We start from the raw sequence: 24,069 nt of genomic DNA, 5'->3' as shown, positions 1-24,069 counted from the left end.
CAAGCTATGTATCTCCTTCCCTAAAGGGCTAGTCTCCCTGCCTCCTTCCACAAGTCCCCCTGCTTCTCCGTCCTTCCTCGCCTTCAATAAACTCACCCAAGAGGATGCTATCAGGTTACTCATCCATTGCAAATCTGGTGCTCCCTCTGACCCCGTCCCTGCCAAACTCATGGGAGAGCTGGCCCCCTCGTTAGCCTGCTCTTTCCTCTCCATCTGGAACGCCTCTCTTCACCACGGCTTTTTTCCTACCACTTGGAAGGAGGCCTTGGTGATCCCCATCCTAAAAAAGGCAGATGCTGATCCCACTGTTTTTGCCAACTACCGCCCCATTTCCCTTCTCCCCAAACCCGCAAAGGTCCTGGAAAAAGCCGTGCAGTTGCAACTCACGGAGTATTTGGAAAGCAACTCCCTACTACACGATTCACAATCCGGATTTCGGGCGGGATTCAGCACAGAGACGGCTTTGCTAGAAGTATCGGAAACAATTCGGTAATGCATGGACAGGGGCGAGGAGGCCATGCTAGTCCTCCTCGACCTGTCCGCTGCATTTGATACGGTCTCCCACCTCATCCTCCTTGACCGACTTAAACAGATTGGCATTGGCGGCACTGCCTTTAGCTGGATCAAGTCCTTCCTTTCAGGAAGAAGTCAGAGGGTATTGTTGCGGCCTTTTAAATCGCAGGAAAAACCCTTGTCATGCGGTGTGCCACAGGGCTCTGCCCTCAGCCCTCTGTTTTTCAACATCTATCTTGCCCCACTGGCTGGCGTTGTGGAGTCCTACGGAGTCAGGGTGGTCTCCTATGCTGATGATACCCAGCTAGTGTTCTCCTTCAGAGACCACTCGGACTCCGCGTTCACCAACTTCCGCCAGTGCCTCAACAACATCAGTGGCTGGATGTCTGAAAACCACCTTAGACTCAATGCAGACAAGACAGAGGTGCTGTTCTTCAACCAGAAAAATTCCATTCCTTCTTCCTGGTGGTGGCCCACGGCACTTGATCCCGCTCCCTCTCCCGTCCACTCTGCTCGTAACCTGGGTTTCCAGTTTGACGATTCCCTTTCATGCAAAACTCAGGTCAATAAAGTGACCTCTGCCTGCTTCCTGAAGTTGCGCATGATCAAAAAGATACTCCCCTATCTCCCTCTGGATTCCCGCCGTACAGTTACCCATGCCCTCATCACGTCCCACCTGGACTATGCTAATAGCCTTTATGCTGGTGCCCCCCAATATTTGATTGACCGGCTTTAGATTGTCCAGAATGCGGCGGCCAGACTGATTGGCAATATTCCCTACCGTCAATCAGTATCCGCATATCGTAAGGAACTTCACTGGCTACCTGTGGCCAGACGTATCCAGTTCAAGATCCTTACCCTGACCTACCGAGCCATCAATGACCTCGGACCCAACTACTTGAAAAAACGTGTCTCAATATCCCGTTCCATCAGATCTTTGAGATCCAATGACCTCCGCCTTCTGATCTCCCCCCGTTTCAGACTCTCCAGAATGGGTGGCAGAGGGTTTAGTGTTATTGCGGCAAAACTGTGGAACGCTATGCCAATCGACCTCAGATTCTGTCCCTCCGAATCCATCTTCCGGGCCAGACTCAAAACTTGGCTCTTCTCTGGACCCTGATCTTCTCCGTTGTTTTCCCTCCTTGCTCCTCTCCTCTCCTTTGGAGGTTCAGGTTCTAGCGCCGGGACACCCCTTCGGGGGTAGCTGTGCGCTCTACAAACTACATAAATAAATAAATAAATAAACACACACCAAACTTAATTACACAATTACCATAATTAATTACTAATTAATTAAATAAAATTAATTAACAACCAATTATTATTTCATAAATTAAAAATAAATTACTTCCCACCCTTTACACCTATAAACACCACAACACACACCTAAAATTAATTGCACAGCTACCATAATTAATTAATTAAAACTAATTAACAACAAATTATTAATTCATAAATTAAAAATATATCACTTACCACGCTTTACACCTATAAGCACCACAACACACAACTAAAATCAATTACACAATTGCCATAATTAATTACCAATTAATGAATTGAGATAAATTAACAACCAATTATTAATTAATAAATTACTTTACACATTTAACTCTATAAAATCTTAATCAAACAAATATTAATACATTAAAAACAATCAATACATTTAATATAATTAAATTATTTCCCACCCTTTCCCCTATAAACCCAGAACCTGCTACAGAACTAAAAACGCAAAATTAAAAAAAATAAAAATAAAAAACTACTCAAAATGTAACACATATATTAAAAATACAAACAATTCTTATACAAAAAAATACATCAAATACATATAAAATATATACTAAAATACATAACATTAATTAAAATTGATATTTTTAACAACTATATTCCTGCAAACTATATTAAACACTTTGATATTTTTAAAATCGATATTACTTACCTTAAGTCGATATTCTTGACCACGATATTCGTCCTGTCGATATTTCTGAACCACGATATTAATAACTCGATATTTGTGCAACTCGATATTTTTTACTCGATATTCTGTCTGTGCACCGTTAAGATTTATATTTTTTCATCCTGAGGGTGAGAGAAAAAATGGAGAGCCCGATAGGGATCCGTCTCAGTACCTGCTTTTTAGGTCGAGCCTAGAGGCAGCGCGCATGCGCCGATCTACGAGGCATGCAGTAATCTATCTGTGATGCTAGACCCCACCTCATTCTATTTGTTCCTTTGTGTGCCTTTCTGTAGTGGTTTGTTTTTACTGGTGAAACGCTGCTATTTGTCCCGCCTTTGGGTATGGTTTCAATTTTGAGTCAAGTGCCCCTGTTTCAAGTGAGATTACACTTGAATTCTTTTATCTTTTGTTTCAGCACTCTTTAATTTGCCTGGAACGGTCCCCGCTGCCTTTTGCTGCCCCGCGGCCGCTCTCCTTTCCCTTTAAGCATATCTGTGATATGCCCCTATTTGTAAACGCTACCCGTTGTCGTGTTGCCATTGGTCCCGCCCCCTGCTGTTGTTAGTGTTCAGCACCTCCCTAGTAAGTGTATTTTCTGAGCACCTGGGTTGTGTTAAAGTGGCTTCATTCACAGTTCCAATACCGTTTGTCCTGCGGACGAATGGACACAGCCATCTTGATTCCTTCCTGAAGGGACGCTCAGATTTTGGGAGGATGGTAGGAATGCAGCTGGCTTAGCTGTCGGGTGGAGGGGGGTGGTTGGTGGTAGACGTCACTGGTAGGTAGAAGGAGGGGTCGTTGATGTAATTAAGCCCTCTCACCAGGTGACTGTAACTTGAACTCAGGGACACCTCTGTAGGCCCCAATAAACCTTAACTCAGACGCTCCCAGCGGTAGAGGAAGATGAAGAAACACAGGCTTTGGCTGCAGGAAGAAGCGAGCAGGTAAAACACATGTATTATAGTTTATAATGATGGGGATGTGTGACCTTTAGGGCTACGGTCGCGTCATTACTATATGACTCGGTACCACAGGAAGGGGGTGAAAATGCTTCCCGAGAGATGGTTGACAAGTTTAGGATAAGAAATTCAGGGTAAAAAGTAGCTGGACGTACGTGACTTTTGGTTTTTATCAAATCTTATAAATTGTGGGCCTGACAAGAGAGATTTAAACTTCAGAAGAAGTACAACTGTGGCGCAGTGCACAAGTTTACTTACCCCAAAGGCTCCTACTTTAAAGCTAAACTACTGTGCCTTTGTACTAATTTTGTGGTTTAAATAAAAGGGAGCGTTGTGTACACCGTATGGTCTTCTGGCACGAACATGGCGATAGACAGCTCTTTTATGGACTTTTATTGATGTGTAAGGGGAACTGTCTTTCCTTCTTCCACAACAGTGATCAGCGAGCCTGTCAGCTCCATAAAAACATTTTTGTTGCAATTTTATATAGCGCGAACTCGACCCAAAGGTATCAGAGCGGTTTACATAACCACCAGTTGCATTACAGACGGACACATTCATTTTAGGCACGGGGAGATTAAGTTATTTGCCCAGAATCGCAAGATGTTAGAGCGTACCTGCTGAGACTCAAACCTGGTTCCCCAGCTTCAAAGTCGGCAGCTCTAGATGTTAAGGCACTTCCGCTCCCCTTGATGCCCTGACCGAACTGCTGCTGGCACCACACCTGTAACAGAACCAGTAGCCCTTCACTTAGGCAGAATGCACTTTCAATTTCTGATTAACCGCCACTGCAGCATCAGACTTATATTTGCTTACCGTTATCATATATGCGGCATTAGGCTGCAGTACCTAATATTTCCTTTTATTCCATAGGAGTAAAAAGCAAAGAGTTGGCATGTCTTGGAATTCTCAGGGTTTGGCCCCAAGTTTTAAGGACTTTGGTCAGATTTCAGAGTGTTAACGATCACATTTACCCACACGTTTTCTTAAAACCCCAGAAAGTTATTGAAATGATGCTTTAATTCATTTTTGCAGCTCTAAACCTGAGCTAGAGAATTATGGGAATCACACACCCGAACATTTATTAAAGGCGCACTCCACGCTGATGTGTAAGGCCCTCCTGAGCACGAAGCAAAGGGGAGTTGGAGGTGTGAAGGCGAGGGGTGAGACTGGCAGGAATAAAGACGGGGTGAGACCATGCAGGCGATTGCTAGAAATACCAGTGCAAGTTCGTGGCAGAAGATTCAGAGGGCATGAGTATTCTTGTGTGTTTTAGGTCGAACCTAGACAAGTATAATGAATCTAATTACAATTGGTGATTTTTGTTGTTGATGTAAAAATACATATACCACGCCCATGCACCCCAGCAACACCCACTACCCACAGGCATCCCATCAACACACACCAAATAACACACTACTACATTCCATGCCACTGCCCCCATGTCACTGCACAAAGCAGAACTTAGACACCAAAGTTTGCAGTAGGAGCACAGCAGCCACACTGCCCTACAACAAACCTTAAAAACATTGCCAAAGCCAATAGCTCTAGCTAAACACTTATAAGGTCCCGAAGGCGAGACCTGTTGGCTATTCCAATGCTTGTTAGATTTGCCGGTGCATGGATGTTGAGCAAGGGAAGAACCAGAAAGCGCCTACAAGCAGGCTCTAGAACATCTCACCACATGTAAGTCACTGATGCACTCTCCATGCGGTGAGTGAAATTGCCACTCTTCTCTTTTACTCCCTTCAGTATGTGGCCAATCTTTTTCCGATGTGTAATGTTTTATTAAGGAAACGCAGCTCTTTAGCAAGGAAGGTCTAGCCTTAAATGGGGTGAGCCAGGAAAGCCGATCACAGCTTTGTCTGGATTGCAGCATGCCCCTTTTGTTTAAAAGAAATATGTTGTGCCGATGGTTCCATCCTCATAACCCCACTCCTCTCTTTTTGTTTGCTACCTGATGGCATCTCACCCCATAAGTCAGATTTTTTGGCTATGGCATTACCCCACCAGCACCTTCTGCGAAGTGTATTGTCGCGGTGCATTGCAGGCATTGATATCACCAGCGCTGGGAGTAACACAGCAAAAAAGCTGCATATATGCCTGCCAGCTATACTGAATACAGACATGGCTGTTAAGAGGAAGGTGTGGTCTACTGCCTCAATGGCCAAGAAGAAGTCAAGAAGGACAAGGGTGGGGGTTTATGAATGGACAGCCTCATTGCAGAGGCGTGTGTCGTCTTCTGAGGTTTCTGGGTTATAGGCTACGGAAATCAGGTACTGATTGGTGGTGTCGACATTAAGTGCATAGAATGTCTTCTGCACATAATGCATAAAGGTTGCTTTAAAACGGGCTGTGCAGTAGTAAACATATGTTATTGGTGATGTAGAGAGAATAAATCACATGTGATGCAGTGTAGTGCTCAGTCAAAAAAAATTTGACTATGTAGTGAAGTGTACGAGGCATGTCGTGTTTGTTGCAGCGTAACAAGCATGTGTTGTGTGGTAGGATGTCGCTAATGCGTCAAAAGGCACTGCAAACACTTTGCTATGTGGGTCACCATCAGGTAGTTCTCATCCATCCCTGCAGTGAGTTAACACTCACCTGATAAACATTTCTACCTGTGTTGGCGTTCTACTGAAGACTTAACCACAGTTATTCATTTGAAAAGGAGCAATGATTTGATACCATAACATACTGCTAATTAAGACACTAGAAGCCACTGGAATTTTGCAGTGAAGGTAATAAATTAAGATGCTATTTGTTTTTTGCCACTTATAAAAAGCACTGGCAGTGCCAATAGGTCTGGCATTTAATGAAAGTGCTTTCCCAGTCAATGATGGGTCTAGACATTCAATAAGTCATTGTATGCGCAGTTTGTCACTCATTTTGGCACTCATGTACCCATTCATCCAAGCAGTGACTCATTCATTTATTCATCCAATTACACGACCACAATAAACTTACTCACACAAATTCAACAGAATATGCGAGATAAATTAAAAGAATCAAAGTATGAAAAAAAGATGCTACCATCTAAACACTGGAGGCATATAGTTGCAAAAAACAATAACATTAAACACAGCAGCAGGTGGCCATCTTGCAAAGGTCATGTACATGGTGTTCTATTGTTTTGAATTTCCAGCATGTTTCCCACGTTTAGAACCAATGTGTTGGACATCTTGGAATGGTAAAAACTGTGAAACTATGGGCAATGCCATTTGACAACAGTGGTTTGGTCTAGAGGCTGTGGCTTGCTGGATGTGGCGCACTGCAGATAAAATAAACGGCTAGTAAGCAATTTGTTAGCACTGTGTGGGGTGCTGTGGAATGCGCTAAAATAATTCACATGAAAAGACGAGAAGGGAAAAAATGCAAGGAAAAAATGGCAGACTGGAGGACTGGCCCACTGGTCCTGGCATTGAAGTGCCATTATTTTGATTAGAGTATGCACATGATCAGAAAAATGCTGTCACTCATGGGGCAATAGAGCCAATGTTTGAAGTGGCTGAGTTCCTGACCCATTGCCTCATGCTTTCAGCACTAAGCAGTGGTCGACCCTGCTACCAACCCACTGCAGGTGGCCATCCCCCACTGCACATGGCTTGCATAGTGATAGCTCACCACATTTTAAAAATGTTTTTTAGGTAGAGCCGTACCACAGGAGATGCTGCCCTGGGTACTGTGGTCTGGGTTCTGGTTCCATAGTACTGGCACCCCATATTTTTTATGTTAATTTATTGTCAACAATTATTTCATTTAGGATGACATCAGCAATGTCATCAATGATGTAATTTTACATGTCATGAGTGATGTAGTATGTGAGGTAACAAGCAGTGCATGGTGGGGGGCAACAGTTCATTAACCCCTTCAGTGCCCATGACGAGCTGGACTCGTCATGGGCTGCGGTGGCGCTGTGCCCATGACGAGTCCAGCTCGTCATGAACTCCGCCCGCTAATGGAAGGTGCGGCACTGGGCGGGGAAAGGGGCGGGCATGCAAGGGGTTAAACTATAAGTGGGGAAGATCAGTTATTTATTTTGTTTTTTAATGTTAGTGTTTGTGTTATTTCAACCTTTTGTTTTTTAGTGCATTTCTAGTTTTTTTTTAAAAATGTAAGCAAGAATCTTCTTACCAGAGCTAACTATTTTATGACTTTAACCTGGGTTTTGTTTCAGTGAATTTTTGAGGTTTAATAACGTAAGGTGAGATCTTGTAACCATACCTACTAAAAAGTCACTTTAACCTTTATGTTTGTTCTGTGAAATTCTGGCCATTTTTGATCATATTCAGTCAAATCCCCTGCTGAGCATAACTTTAGGCCATGCAAAGCAGGGATTGGAAGCAGGGAAGCAGACCCTGCACCCAACCCTGCTCCCTGCAGCACATCCCCTGCTGCACACAGCCCTTGGCCATGCGCAGTGAGAGGTTCACCGCATTGCCTGGCCTTCAAGCAACCTATGCACCTAACCCCCAACAGACAGCCAGTCACCTCTGGCTAAGCCAGGCACCCAAGCACCAGCTGCAGGCAGCCAACCACTGCTGTGCATGGCCTTTGGCACCCTGTGCCCAAATCCCCACAGACCCCTATCCCCTTGTGGGCCCTCAAGCCACATTTTATTTTTGTTTTTTTTCTAACTTTTTCACAGTACCATTCTAATCTCGGAGTACCAGCCACAGACCTGGCGCAGTGGGCGTATGGTCAAAGGACTTTTCATCTAATGTTTTTCTGTCCTGGTGGTGTACTTCCTACAGATGTCTATTTACTATATTTTGTCTACCACATCCATTTTGTGCTATGTGCTGCACTGCTTAAGGTTGTATTTATTAAACCATGCAAAGCCACGCAATGGCACGTAATTCCCAGATAAGAACTTGCGTTGCCTTGCGACGACTTGCATCACACATAATTTTACTGAATGTAGCTTTTAGCCATTTACTTTCTCTGAAAGTAACTTTTGAATAGCTATATACGTATTGCATAAGCTTGTCATCTGCCCCTAAAACTTTCCAGTGTTTGTGCAGAATACGTTTGATCTTAGTTGCTTTATTGCTGTAAGTAGTGATAAACTTAATGACTTTATATTCTTCTGGTGATATTGCCCTGACCAACTATCAAACCCTCTATTTTAGCAGAGTCTATTCAGTGAACTGCAGCATCGAGTACCCTTCTGCTGTAATCTCTCTGTTTAAATCTGGTTAACATGATATTTTCCTAGGTTGGAAGCATTCCTCAGTGCTGCAATTCTTGGTGGCACTTAGTAGCTCACTGTAGGGGATGCTCATAATGAGGTTGACTGAATGGTTACTAGAGGCATGGAGAAGATTATTGCAGGGCAACCTTTTTAAAGATACACTGACTGATGTTGAGTTTGGTGCAAAATGTTTTGTTCATTAAATCTAAAAATTCAACAGATCGTTTATCAATGTTACTTGTGAATTTTAAATGTAGTTCATTGTTGTACAAGATTTTCAGACATTCATCAGCCAGCTTCATGGATCGGTTCCAAATGATGAACAAATCATCAATAAAATGGACCCAGAGACCTTTCCTACTTTGGTAATCTGTGAGATGTCATGGAACCTAATACATGTCTGCAGCCTGTAACACAGCATGATAACAGTCTGCCATTAAAGGTCTATTGGCTTTATCAAATTATTTTTAGAATAAATAAGCCAAACCTACTGTCTTTGTCAGAATGTTTATGATACAGAGATCAGATTTATGGGTTCGAATATGTTTTACCAGTGAACCAATCAGGCCTGTGCCCTTTATCGATGGCTTGTCACCATAACCAACTTAGCCTACTGTATTGAGCACGAGCTTTCCAACAAGGCAACTATCAGGCATATAGTCACACAAGTAGAAATCTAAGCAACCTTACAGCTGACATAGCAGAAGGCTAGATCTCAAGGATTATCACAGTGTCAGACGGGATAACCAACACTAAAGCCCTAGCATACTACAATAAACTGCAGGGGCGGCTCATCCGCAATGGCAGACAAGCGTCGCCCCAGTGTCTCAGAGCCAGCACCAGAAAAATAAAATGATATAATTTAGTTGTTTTATTTTTCAGTTGCTGGCTGAGCCAGCGTGCAGTATTGATGGGCGGGGCTGGGATTTTGAGAGGGGTTATTAGGAGTGCTATGTTCACTTCTAATTGCACGTGTTTGGTCGGGCTTCTCAGGTCGGCCATACACACATGCGCGCTTAGGTTTCTCCAGCCCGGCTGCAGTGAGCAAGTGGGCTGGAGAAACCCCATAGACTCCCTGAGCAAAGCGTCTTTTCAGCCGGCTCAGGCCAATCCCGGTGCTGCTCTCACAGTATGAGAACAGTGCGGGGATTGCACAGGGAGTCTGTAGTTCCAATGTCTGCTGGAACCAGGAAGACCAAGGCGTGACGAGGGAGGAGGCTCGCAGCTGCAGGTAAGTTTTTCTTTTTTTTTAAATGACTATTTTTAAACTCCCTAACCCCGTGCGCTCCCCCTCCCACTCACCACTTTTTTTTGTGGCGACCGCCACTGTTAAACTGAGATTTCATGTACTAAAATATCTCTGAGCATATTTAACTATCTTAATAACAATCCATCTTTAAAAAGTTAGGCCCTCTTACTTTATCGTACCTTTTCTTACTATACACAGGTCTAGCGTATAACATGGTCAGTGGCTTGCCATAACCAACAAAGCTCTGCTGTATTGCGTGCAAGCTCTCACACATGGCAACCAGAGAAGAGCAAACACCGTAATCATTGAAGTATCTCGATGAAGTTATTTAATAGCACCGCAGTCGCACATGTGTGACTTTAAAGGGCACACTCCTCTCAGCATAGTGGCTTGTGTGTGATGGAGATGTCAATCACAATATCTTTGCTAGATAAAGAGCCTGGCTCAAGTAGCCTGATAAAGAAATGTTCACAGCTGGCTTGAGGGAAATAACTTTTTCTGGGGATGAATACACGTTTGACAAATCAAAAGCTGCACTCAGATGAATGAACATCTGGGCGGAACCACAATCTCTCTCTCTCTCTCTCTCTCTAGTAATCCTGAAAGCTCTAATTGTTAACATATATGGGTTGCGCTGTCAAGCCAGAGCTAAGAAGAAAATGTTTATTAGCCAATTATAGCTGGAAGTTTTTTTTGCCTGCGATCTGTCATCTTTTGAAATATCTTTTGAGAGGACATAACCACGATTGATTTTCTGCTGTCTGGAGGCCCATGAGGTCACAGAAGTAACCTTGAAAATAAAGAACATTTCAGTCATTAATTAGAAAATGACATCATTAGAGTGGGATGTTCATTTCTCACCAGCGACACAATGAGGATGCTTCATAATGAGGTGGCGGGTCCACGAATTAGTGTAGTTGGTTCCATATTTCCCATGAAAACGTTCAGGCCTCGAATGTATTCAGGTATCATTTTGGGAATTATGCAGATGACTTCCCTGTTTTCGTTTACAAATATATTGGATCCCTTTGTCTGCTCTTTTGGGATCTCCTGTGGCAGCAGTGTGATTGCCACTAAATCCTTGAGTGGTTGCAGGATGGGATAACTACCTAATTCTTGTGTAGTTGCACGATGGGATTACAACTCGAGTGCTCTGTGCACGTACCAGGGAGTTTTGTTTCTCTGGCAGCCAGCTGCTAGCTGTTTCAGGTCAAGTGACTCATCAAGTGACGTGCTAATGTGACTTGGCCACGTGGGTATCCAAAGATGGCTGTCGTCTGGGAAAAGCAGGTAATGGCAGTTGTGGCTCTTTTTATGTCCCTGTTGAAAGACAGCGGCTGTTAAAAAAGGCCACTGTAGACATTAAGACAGTTTTGTTTGATGTCTGGTCCAGCCTTGGTGACAGTTAACTGGGTCCATCTCTATATTAGGAAATCCACAAAATAGGCTAAGTGTGAATTATTTCCCATATCACAAAACGTGAACTTTTTAATTAACTATTTAAGAATAAAGAAGCATAGAGAAAAAGGGGATGAAAAGCTCTGTGTCGTGCATGGCATTAGGAGAGGAGAGTGCATCTTCCTGATAAAATGAGCACAGCAATTAAAAATACCATTCTACTTGCTCTCAGACATCTGCGAAGGAGCCTGAAATACACTTTTAGAGTCCAAGGCTTCTTGGCGATTGTTTATTTCAAACTATGATAGTGGGTTGTAAGACTGGTTATATTAAGGAGGGGATCTGCAATACTTATTTAAATCTATATATTATTCACTTATTTCAATTACTATCCACTTTTACTAAGAAAATTACATCCCTACTCCACGTCTTTCGACACTGGAAGCCAGAAAATTGTTAAATTATGATGGAAGAAGTTGTCATCTGTTATTTGACATTTGAAATCCTCTAGCTAAAAGAACTGACACTTTCTCTCTCCGAGTGGCTGGTAGTTTAGTAAGTGCTTGACAGTAATGCATTACGGTATATAAAAATTGTTTTTTAAAAAGGAACGAAATCCGCTCAATCAACAAATGGCCTGATTATCTAGGTAGGTATTCGACAGTTAAAATGAAAAGGGCTTTTGGAACTAGTTGAGAAAGATACCTTAGACAAGTGTTTAGAGATCAAAATGAGCAAGGCAACTTGTGCCACATTTATTAAGGAGCTTATGCAGCTATAGGAAAATTGTCTTGTTACAGAAAGCGCCAGGGGGCACAAATCTAATTATAACTCCCGAAGCAATGATGTTGGCTGTACAAAAACGCAGACTATTTAGGGCATGTGGTCTGGTTTGAGTGGCAAATTCAGTGTATAAAATTCACCCTTTATTTTAGGTACACTTATGCAAACCATTAAGTAATATTGCATTGGGTAGTATCGTCGACGTGCAAACAGTGGCGGAGAGCGTTGCCCCGCTAGCATTACCCCACTGCAATCTGAAAAGTTAAAAAAGGAAAAATAAAATGATAACGCCTTGTTATTATCATTTTATTTTTCCATAATTGCTCAGTTCTCGGGGTGGGCTAGGCTCTGCAGAGCAGGTGGAGGAGTGGTGAGCACTTAAGTGCTCATGATGGTTTGGCCGTCTTGGGCCGGCCAATCAGTCATGCGCACTGTACATTAAAGCCTGGGTGGAGAACATGCACAAGCTCATAGTCCCTGTCTGAGCGCTGGACCACGGCGCTCAGACCAATCACAACCTTTTTTGTCACCAAGACAGCAGTGTCGTGATTGGCTTAGGGGAAGCCTGTGTGCTTCCTGCTTCTGTTCCGGAATCAGAAGAGACGAGGAGAGACGGTGTTGCAGTGGGTGAGACAAAGAAAAATAAGGATGGGGTGGAATTTTCTGAACGTTTCTTCACAATGCAAGCTTTCTGTGAACACCAATAGAAATGAAAATAATGTTACATCATACTGAATTATATATGTATCAGAAAATTAATTTTCCATCATCGCAAAAACATAATTTGAACCAATGCCTACTCATGTCGTTCTTATTACATCCCGCTCATAGATGTTTACAGCTTTATCTGGCAGTAATACAGTGTGTTCCACTGTATTGTGCTTTGTTACTATTTATCATAATTAAAACAATAACTTCCAAAAGCCACATACATAATCAGCATATTACATAATCAGCATATTACTGATTACCTTGATTCCATGACTATGTAAATCCATCAAGTCTGCAACATTTTGATTGTATATGTGTACGGAAATCCTCCTTTAAAAGGTATGTATCAACACGTGTATTGATATAGCAAAAGGTTTTGTTGGTGATTTTAGCACTTTTATCTCGGTTTAAATTATATCCATTTTTGATTGCAGGTTTCTTACATACTCCTACCTCCTGGCATTCAACACGTGGCTTCTACTTGCACCAATTACTCTCTGCTATGACTGGCAGGTTGGCAGTATTCCTCTTATTGAATCTATATGGGATGCCCGAAACCTAGCCACTTTACTGCTGCTATTGGTCATGGTGATGTTGAGTCTGCATTGCCTATCTGCATTTAAGGTATTTTATTTTATCTTACGAAATTGTTTGTACTAATGCTATGGAGATGCCATTACATTTTCAGTGGCATTTTACAGGGAAATCGGGGTGGTAATCTGGTCACTTTACTGCATATGTCACGGGCCCAACCCTCTGCTCAGTGCACCTCTACACTCTACTCGGAGGACTGATTCGAATGCAAGTTAAAACATATTTGTATGCAACAACCACTGAGAGATGGCTTTCTCAAGGTCCTCCCTACCCCTACTGTTGCTCCTTTATTTCCTCCTTCTGTCCATCATGTCTCTACTAACTCAATATTCATACTGTTCATACTGGGAGGATGTGTCACTATGTTCATTTAATGGCTACCTGGGCCTTTACAACAGAGGCAATTTATTTACTGACTTTTACCTTCTGGATTGGGACCCGTACCTTACTGGTACAGCCATTATGGGAAGGTTTCATTGCTGCACTCTACTGTAGTTGAATTGTGATTATCCTCCCTTCTGCACATACGTTTCCCTGTTCATGGCTTGCTTTGTGATATTCAAACCTGCTAGACTACAATTCATGGACCAATTCATGAACGATATGTTAATGGCTCTGTTACAGGACAAGAGATATGAGCCCACACCAAATAGCTGAAACAAGAGGTTTATTGGCATAAAATCTGGGTAGCACAAGATAACTACATGTGAACTCTGTTCCTTTCTTGGTTTCTTTTACTCTGTGGACTTCCTTCTGGGGGCTTCTCCGGGGATCTCCCTCCATGGCAGGATATCACCCTTGAAGAAAATAGAGGCATAAGGCTGCTAGGATCAGTTACATTGTATTCGGTGAGACCATCGCCATTGCACACCTTGGTGTATACATAAACTAATATCCGGGTATTAATGTGACAGGTTTGGTTCCTCCTCTATAACGTGCCAGTATATTGTGAAAGGGAACACCTATCGCTTTAAGACACCCAGCCCCAGTGGAATGACATGCAATAAAGTGCCCCAGAACACCCTGCTCCCAGGCTTCACTTGTCGTATCTCACGCTGGGAACACTCTATCCCCACCAAGTAGGCACGTGCAACAAACTAGCAACTAATGGTGCGTGTGCTCTGTAGTGCCAGTTGCCAGATGCTGTAACCCTTTTGACAGAGTCACAGCCGCCTCACCCATCTCGCCTTCCCTCAGGTGCTCCTGGACAGCGGTAATGGGTTGCCTCTTCTGCTCCCAGCCATTGGACCACACTAATGACTCTGGTGCCTGTCTCGACTCTTCCCTGGATTTCCTTGTCCTCTTCTCTCCGATCCTCAAGCATGTCTTTTCGCTGTGCTGACACCCTCAGTCTCTCCTCTATCCTGCACGCCACTTCCATCTCAACCTCTGGCATATGAGGCATCTGCTGAGGAAAAAGAGGCGGATCCCGTTCAACTAGAACGCTAGTTAGGGCATCCTCAGTGCCCCCAGGATCCCCGCCGTCAGTTACCACATGAGGAACGCCACAGATGCTAAAAGCTCCTTGATATGTAGTATGTGTAATATAAGTAATGTAATGTCTTAACCGCTTGTGCTAATAATATACACTGCTCCAGATCTGTATATTCTATTCTTATTTATTACCTCATCTTCTATATCTCAGGGGCTTGTTTCGCATTTTTGAAAACAGAATAAATAAATAACATCATGTTGCAGTAGTGCTGTACATATTATATTGGTTTCAGCTTGCCAGAGACCATTAGTTCAAGCTGTGCAAGCAAGCTGGTGTATTTTAGGTTTTATATGTTGCTCAGTAAGAGCCAGCACCTGCTTGCAAGCACTGTGGGAGGGCAGTGTTTGGACGGCACTTATTTTTGAATTTGAATTTGGGTTTTATTGTACAGTTAATTAAAACCTTTACAATCATGCATTTCATTTCTGACATTTCGTGACAAAATATAATAGGTCACCATTAAAACACAATAAAGTATGGATAAAATATGACCCCACGATAGATTTGAACAGCAGGAAACAAAGTGCAATGGCATGCGGAAAGAAAGAATGTAATGTTCAAGACCACCATTTGACCTATGCAGGGATTGTGGTATATTCCATGCGTGTTCCAAAACATTCGTTGAAAACAAGCGATCAGTTCCCCGTGGGTATAAACTAGACATAATGGCAAGGAGTGGCCAGTCTCGTAAATCAGGTTCTTAGCAGCAGGTTAGGGGAAGTAACAGAAAAAAGAATGGCTAGGCATAGAGAAAAAGTGCAAAGGCATTAATTATTACATCTACAGGGTTCTAATAAAAGTCATAAGTATTCTGCTTATTTTACAGCAGAGAGAGATGCTAAATACAGGGCGTCTGTTTGCAGAGATTTTACTATGTGGTAAAACAATACATTCCTTAAACCATCGGATACTTGGGGGAGCTAGGTGCTAGGCAACTATTGACAGGCATCTTACTGTTGAGTAAAACAGTGCGTACATTAAGAAATATCGTAGGATGCTTGGCCCACATTGGTCTAATACTTAGCAGCAAGTTTAAGTAGAGGAGCAGAAAGCTAGAAGGGATTCATTCGAGAAAAAAAGTGCAAAGTGCTAAAGCAGCAAATATTACATCTGCAAGAGTCTAATGAAAAGTGTAGATATTCAGCCTAACTTGCAACAGAATAAAGTGCTAAGTGCAAAGATGGCTGTTTGCAGAGCTCTTACTGTAGAATAAAACACTGCATTCATTAGAAATCCTTGTATACTGAGTGCAGAGCTGTGTACAGAATCTTGCTATAGAGTAAAACAATGCATACATTATAAAACATTGAGTTTTTGGAAAAGAGAGATTGGTCAGCACAAAAAATATTTATGTTTAGAATTATTTTATTATTTTTCAAAATCAAGTACAACAGGCCAGTAGAAGCCCCACCTTCATCGGATCACAGTCACAAAAAATATTTATATGGGACAGTCAGCCTGGAGCGACTCCTTTTAAAGTGCATGGTGTTCCAGTCTTTGACATTGCTGAAGTTCCCATTAAGGCAGCAGCGCAGACAGCATCTTGTGAGGATTAGATCAAGTACCATGTTCTGTTCGGCTGTAATACCTTCGACAAACTGGTTGGCCTGACTTTTTATGCTCAATTCAACAGCGGATAGGTATTTTACCAGGCGACAGCTTAATTGAACATTCTCGCCAGAAAAGCATGTTAACACTGCTTGTATGCAAGTCCGAATGTGCTTCTTGTTAAAAAGTGGTCTTAGCAAGATCTGTCGTTCCCGTATTAAAGTCTTGCATGTAGTTAGCAGATGCACTATGTCCTCGTCCCCCTCCCCGCAAAGTCGGGAGATTGCTGGCTTCGGGGGGCGTAGTCAGGGCGGCATGTGATATGCAGATGGTAATATGCTTAGGCGGAGTTTCAGGAACTTCTCTTTTATCATTCTGGAAAAGCTGGTATGAAGAAAGGTTTGCGGTGACACCTGGCTATAGGACTGCAAGTCGAACCAGCCATGAGCACGCTCTGGCAGGGCAGCTTTATCATGTATGAGTGATTCCTTTTTGACTGTGTTATTTACTATGTTTTTTTAAGCTAGCAAAGGTCCCTGGTAGCTCCCAAAAGTTCCTGCAGTCCCAGTTGGTTAAGTGAGTTGTCCAAATAACGCCGGGCTGGACATGGCTCATTAATTTTCAGTTCTTTCTACAGGTAAGTGTTTAGTGAATCAGGCGGACCCCTTTTAATTTCAAACCAACTTTTAATGAATGCTCCTTTGCGGGCGAGCCAGCACTTATGATAGCTGTCAAATGGTGGCGCTGTTTGTGTAATTTAGAGATGAGCAGAACAACAGTTGTTTATCAATTCAATGTACATTCAATGCAACTAACTCCTACCGTCCAAGCCATTCTAATTGCTTTGGGGGCCTCAAACAGACTGAATTGTCACACTTGTACAGAGTGATGGTTCAGAGAGGTGCAGGTACTGTCATTTAACCCTGGGCGTAGTTTGCGTAGTCGTGCTAAGCTACGTGAAGTGCACTTTGCACTACGTCATGCTACACATATCTACGTGAACTGCGTAGTGCGGTAGGGAAATGCTGTTCGCAATGATTGCACAGTGCCGGATGCTTGTCTGCACTGTGCCATCATTGCGAACGGCATCATCCACAGTGCAAGCAGTCGTTTTCTGCTGCTCGAGTAGATTTGTACTAGAGCAGTAGCTTTCTCAACACGGACTGGTAGTTTCTCATCACGAGCGTTCGCGAGCATACGCGACCATTCGCAATGAGAAACCTGACTTCCCCGCGTTGAGAATCTCGCCGGGAGGTTTATTTTCCATGCTCGCGATCGGCAACTTGATGTTGCTGATCGCGAATGAGGAAAAAGTCTCGCCGGGATGTTGATTTTGCTCGCTGCCAACTTGACGTTGAGGACCGCGAGCGAGCACAAAATGCCCACTACGCTATGCGTTTTTGCACTGTGCTACGTGTCATTCGTGTAGCACATAGTTGCACTCGCTACGCACACTCCGCGAGCGTAGCGTAGTTTTCTGCCAAGGGTTATTGTCATTGGCAGCGCTGGCACAACCAATGGGTAGTGCAAGCTGCTGTGGCCTCCCAACGAGGGCCCTGGGACTTACTTTTTTACAAATTACTGCAGAGAGGACAACTGCAAGAAATAAATGGGTCACTTACAGTCAATGGGTGGCGAGTCCTAAAATACATAATTTAATGTGTAAAATGTTTTGAAAGACAGATAATAGCAGACCAGTACTCTGCATTTTTTTTGATTCTCTATAATGTACAAAGTTTCCTCTGTTTGCTATTTTTCCGTAAGAACTATTTTTAAATCTTATAACTTCTTCAATAACTCAATTGAAACAAATATTTTACTGAACCTGTAATCCTTGACTGTTTTACAGCCTTTTGGCTAAATTCAACGATTTATGAGGTTTTCATTTGTGAATGTTTTTTGTCAGTGCTCCAGTATCTGATTTGTTTCTGTTTAAACAATCCTGAAGTTTATTATATTACGGCGTGCGGACCTCCTATTCCCCCCCCTGGGAGTCAAGCCTGCATGGTAAATTTATTGAATCAGTAAAATAAAATAATGCTACAGAACTAACTGGGAGGGATACCCTTAAATTTGCAAATTAGTGTGTCCACTAGCTCTTCTGCATGAATGAGAAGGGCTTTCATGTTTTACAGTTTGTTTATGTCGGAGGACATTATTTAGGAGTAAGTACATACATTTTTGGGTAGTGGTTACAAGTATGAAGATGGAAGCCTAAATAAAAAGTGAGAGGAGTTGATTTAATCTTTAGTTGACATTTATTTCCAGCAAGGAACAAATAGTCAGATACGTGATACGACAGTGGAAGCATTGTCTGCATTCACTACACAGTGTGGATATCACCTTGACCCCCATTTGTGTAAAATCCTGTCTGAAATTGTTTCATAACCTACCACACCATGTCCCTTTTGCACGACAACATAAGCTACACAGGGAATATGTTTTCTTCATGAGGCTTTGTTGCAGTTACTTTTGTATTTAGTAATGGGTCCACGTGTGTGTGTGTGTGTGTGCGTGCGTGTGTCTGTGTTTTTTTATTTTTTAAGGACTACTACAACTGCCTTTAAGTATGTGATCACTTATTGTAATGATTTCCTTTCTCCTGTGACCAAGGCTGATATGTACGGCTGAAACGCATAACTCTAATATCAGAAGATGTCATTCTGCCATTTTCAATTGTGCGGAATAAATGTAGTGTGGCTCCAAAGATTTTGCCTGAACATTTGACTTCATTTGGATGTGTTTATGGGTGCTCCGTTCCCGTTTGATGGCTAACCAGAAGGGCCTAAGGCTCCCTTAATGGAAAAACTGTGCTGCTGTTCGTTTTGGACTCGGGAGCAGGGCCCACTTATTGCTGCCTCAACGCTGTGGATTCTCACTGATTTAATGCAGTGTGACACAAGTAAGGGGGTGAGAAGGAACGTTTGCCTCCTTGCCGGTCTTGGAGCACTCTGATTAGCTCTTTAAATTCTTGCAGGGCAGACTGTACAAAGTAACATTTTTAAATATGCTTTTATGCACTTAGTCACTTAATTTTCAGCATGGTGCAATATGAATTATACTACTACAGTGGTTTGGATGGTATTTAACCTGGACACTAAAAAACTGCAAGCACATTGCGATTTTGGTATTTGCAATGCATGCTGGACAACGTAGTACTTTAAGGACTTCTCCGTGTACAACTTCATTTAAGCAGGCTCGTATGTAGGGCTGAAACGCAAAAGGACTAATAGCAGAAGATGACATTCTGCCATTTGGAATAAATGCAGTGTGGTTCCAAAGATTTGATTTTGCCTGAACATTTGACTTTGTTTGGATATATATATATATATATATATATGTGTATATACATATATATATATATATATATATATATATATATATATATATATATATATATATATATATATATATATATATATATATATATATATAGATAGATATATTATCTACTGGCGGTCGCCAGTAGATAGTTATAGTTAGGACCGTGTTTCCATAGGAAATCTGAAAATTCTATTTTGAATAACTTTGGCGCCGGTTGACAAATCCTCGCAAATTTTTCAAAATAGGTGGGGCGCTCCGCGTGCGAAACGCAACTGTAGCTCCGAGGACAGTTTCCTCAAGGAAAAAGACATAATGATTCAACGTTTCAAAGACAGAGGGTATCAAAATAAAACCATCAATGAGGCCTGTGAGAGAGTGGATAAAATGGCACGTAGGGACCTATTACATCCTAGTCAACATTCAGTGGAACCTAATAATTTGCGTTTTATCACGAAATATTCAGGACAAGCACAAGATGTACGCCATATTCTCAACAAGTATTGGCATGTACTGCTCACTGATAGCAACTTGCAGAAACATCTTAAAAGCCATCCACAAGTCACCTTTCAGAAAAGTAAATCGCTCAGAGATGAGCTTAGCCCTAACATAATTACTGACTCTCCTAAACCTATTATGGGCGGCCGCCCGGGTTTCCGATGCTGTAAGAACTGTAAAGCATGTAAAAATAGCTCAGACTGCACTGGAGTACTATTTGCCAGCATGAGTAAGGAATTCATAATCAGGAAAGCCCTCACATGCAATACCATGTATTGTGTGTATGCCCTGACATGCCCATGTAAAAAAGCATACATAGGCAGTACTATTCACCGTGCTAAGAAGAGAGTTCTAGAGCATGTCAGGGCCATTCGCCACAATAACAGGCAGTACCCTGTGGCCCGACACTTTTTTGAGCAACATCAACAGGATGAGGGAGCACTCAGGATGGTAGTGATCGATGCAGTTTTTGACAATGTACGGGGTGGTAATAAACTACTCCAGCTCAGACAACTTGAATCCAGATACATAGTGAACTTTGATACAATGTCTCCTAGAGGGCTTAATTCCAGTGAGGAATTATCTGTACACCTGCAGACTAAATAGAATGACTTTGTCTTGTGCATTCAGTAAATGTTTGTGATTGCTGTTAACTGTAATTTTAGATTTTGACACATTTTATTGTATTTTTCTAGGAAGGGGCCACGAAGCGCAGAACAGGTCATTGTGGATTTCAAGTAATTATGTTGTTATGTATATACTTTATCTTCATGGACAATAGGGTGCTGCTCTGGCCCACTTGGGCTATATCTGCAACTTGATTTGCAAGCAGACATTACGAATTTACGGCATTATGTGATATATCTAATCATCATGGATTGATGCATTACGCCCACTGGGGCGCTGGTTTGTCCGTTTGTCTGGTTTGGATTTTGACCTTTATTTCTGTCTAAATCTTTTGACATGGTTTGAGCAGCAGCATTGTTTGTTTACTTAATTTTTACAGTGTTAAGATGGCTGCCACCCTTCCTAAGCCTGACCTTTATGTTGTGAGTAGCCCTTCCTTTGTGTCAATCATTTTGTAAGATACTTAAACTTTATTGAAATCACTGTACGCTTGACGTGAACAAGGCGAAAGCTGAAACGCGTTGTCTTGGTTGCAGCGATTAAACCGACTCACATTGCAATTCTCCTTGGTGTCCGTGCTTTGATTTCGAATTTTGAAATTGGCTGGCGTTACATATTTGGGGCTGCCGATTGCCCCAGCACGGACCGCCTGGCTAGACAGCCTCCATCATTATCGGGATTGGGCTACATTATATATATGTGTATATATATATATATATATATATATATATATATATATATATATATATATAGATATATTATCTACTGGCGGTCGCCAGTAGATAGTTATAGTTAGGACCGTGTTTCCATAGGAAATCTGAAAATTCTATTTTGAATAACTTTGGCGCCGGTTGACAAATCCTCGCAAATTTTTCAAAATAGGTGGGGCGCTCCGCTCCGCTCTTACCCTGAAAGTCTCGGGGTGATTCGTCAAGCGGGGGCCGAGAAAAAAGGGGGGTCCCAAAACGCGTTTTCCCCATGCATTTTTCCATAGGGACCTTTAGTCCAAGGTACAGCCCGAACGGCTGAACAGAATTACTTGAAATTTGGCAGAGAGGTCGTCCTCAGGTCAGGGATGTGCCTTTTGAATATCTGGAGTCAATCTGTTCAGTAGTTCCTGAGAAAATTTCAGTTAAAAGTACATATATATCTATAAGCGCGCACGGTGACGGTGACGGTGGCGCGAGCGCAATTCTGATTGGTTGTTAGATGTCAGTAAACATTCTAATCGGTCGAAATCAGGAAGTATCGGCCGCCATTTTGTCTCTCGCAGTCTGAGGCAGTGTAAAACAAAGGTGGAGAACGTGAAAAGGGGGCAGGGTGGACAGTTCCTACCCCCTAGCCTTTGTCAGGGGGTCACTGAAGGACCCTCAATGGTGAAAAAAACCTTTATTTTTTTGATGAAAATGCGCGGGGTGCGCGCACGGCACGAACAACGCATCGTGGGCGCTCGGTGCGCGAATCGCACCGAGTGCCTACAGCGCGCGCACGGTGCGCGAAGAGCACCGTGTGTGCACGGTACGCGCACGGTGAATAACATGAAAAAAAAAAATATTAATAAATACATAACTTAGCATTTAAAAAACTGTACAAATTCACTTAAAAAACCATAGGTTTCACACACGTTATAGTTAGGAATTAGCATTTAAAAAACCTAGCAAATTCACTTAAAAAACCATAGGTTTCACACATGTTATAGTTAGCTGGACATTTCCCTCGTAAAAAACCAATGAAATTCCCCCGTTATAGTTAGTGCAGGCAACTATAACGCAATCCTCTTCTGATGACGTCAGATATTACATCACTGTATTTAGACACCTATTTACCCATGTCTTCTTCCATTAATCTTTAGCTATACATATATTACAAATATTTATTTTTCAGAAAGACACATATGTAATCAGTGATGTAATATCTGATGTCATCAGCAGAGGATTGCGGTCGCGTGAGTTATAGTTGCCTGCACTAACTATAACGGGGGAATTTCATTTGTTTTTTACGAGGGAAATGTCCAGCTAACTATAACATGTGTGAAACCTATGGTTTTTTAAGTGAATATATATAGATAGATAAGTTTATCTATCTTTGTTTATCATTGTTTCCAGGGACCTATTGTTGACCTTATTGTCTTGTTGGGGTACAAAATGTATTTTACATGTATTATTACTAATTTTGGTATTACAAGACAATTTCTGATTTTCAAAACCACGATATTTAAATCTGTTGTCTATGTTCATGATTACGTTGTCACGTTATTATGCACTGGCACTTTAAATACTCAGGCTTTCTCTGTTAGCGTCATGTGACCAAGGCCTCCAGTAGGTCGAAACGCGTCATGGCGGTGGTGCAGGTTACGGAGTAAAATAAAGAATTAAGAGCACCTATTCCTGGGTCCGTGTTCGTCTTTGGCGTTTCCATGCAGCGCATCTTGTGAGGCGATTCCCGGTGGCGTTTATCGTTTCTCCGTCCAGCTTCTACGGAGTGTCACAGACCCCTTCTTTGTCTGGGCTCAGCAACAGGAAGCACCCTTCTGGTTCCCCGGAAGTTCTACAAGCTCCTAGTCGGAGAGGTTGCGACAGCCCCCGGTCAGCAGCTACGACCCCTACCGTGTGCCAGTGGCCAGCCAGCCTGAGTTGCGGGCGACCGTGAAGACTGCAAAGGTAGGCGGACTTGCATTTTTGACCGGTGAAGAAGTTGTGCTGATTCACATTCACGAGTATCGACATTGTGCGGTGTCGTCTAAGTGAATATACTACAATACCTAATTTCCGTAACCTGAGCACCATGGCCGCCAGCGCTGCGAGAAGCCGTGAGGAGGCGGCAATGGAAATGTTCGACGATTCTCCGGTTTTGGAGTCCGAACCGATTGTTTCCGCGGAGGTTCCCAGGGTGGGCAATACTGATCTGAAAGAGCTATTTAAAAAGTTGGAAAAGGCCATGCGAGTAGAGACCTCGAAATGGTGGGAACACCGTTCATTATCACGCTATTTGGAAGTTGGACGCATACCTCGTGGTTTGCGTATCATGCTGGCACCCAGCTACGAGAATCCGGACCCCCAGATGCTAGTAGACTGGGCGGAATGCAACCTACAATCTTCTGCTAACCTGTTGAAAATTCTGGTGAGATACGCTGAAAGTGATCGCTTAAAAATCCAAACAACTATTGAGGAGTTAAATGAACAGATCAATAAACTAGGCCCCTCAGATTTGGAGAAAAAATAC

The 24,069-nt window shown here is 42.6% G+C and overlaps 1 protein-coding gene across 1 annotated transcript in view; it reads left to right on the top strand.

The window, feature by feature from the left end:
- TMTC1 (transmembrane O-mannosyltransferase targeting cadherins 1) overlaps positions 1–24,069 on the top strand; it is a 1,415,052-nt gene that overhangs the window by 613,591 nt on the left and 777,392 nt on the right. Inside the window, exon 8 of the mRNA XM_085652351.1 lies at positions 13,199–13,388. Within this exon, the coding sequence (XP_085508477.1) occupies positions 13,199–13,388 (190 nt within the window). The remainder of the gene's footprint in view (positions 1–13,198; positions 13,389–24,069) is intronic.

This window comes from Triturus cristatus, chromosome 4_1 (assembly GCF_964204655.1).
Source record: "Triturus cristatus chromosome 4_1, aTriCri1.1, whole genome shotgun sequence".
Classification (NCBI taxonomy): domain Eukaryota; kingdom Metazoa; phylum Chordata; class Amphibia; order Caudata; family Salamandridae; genus Triturus; species Triturus cristatus.
Note: the sequence above shows the minus strand (reverse complement) of the source record. Positions and strands in the feature narration are given on the sequence as shown.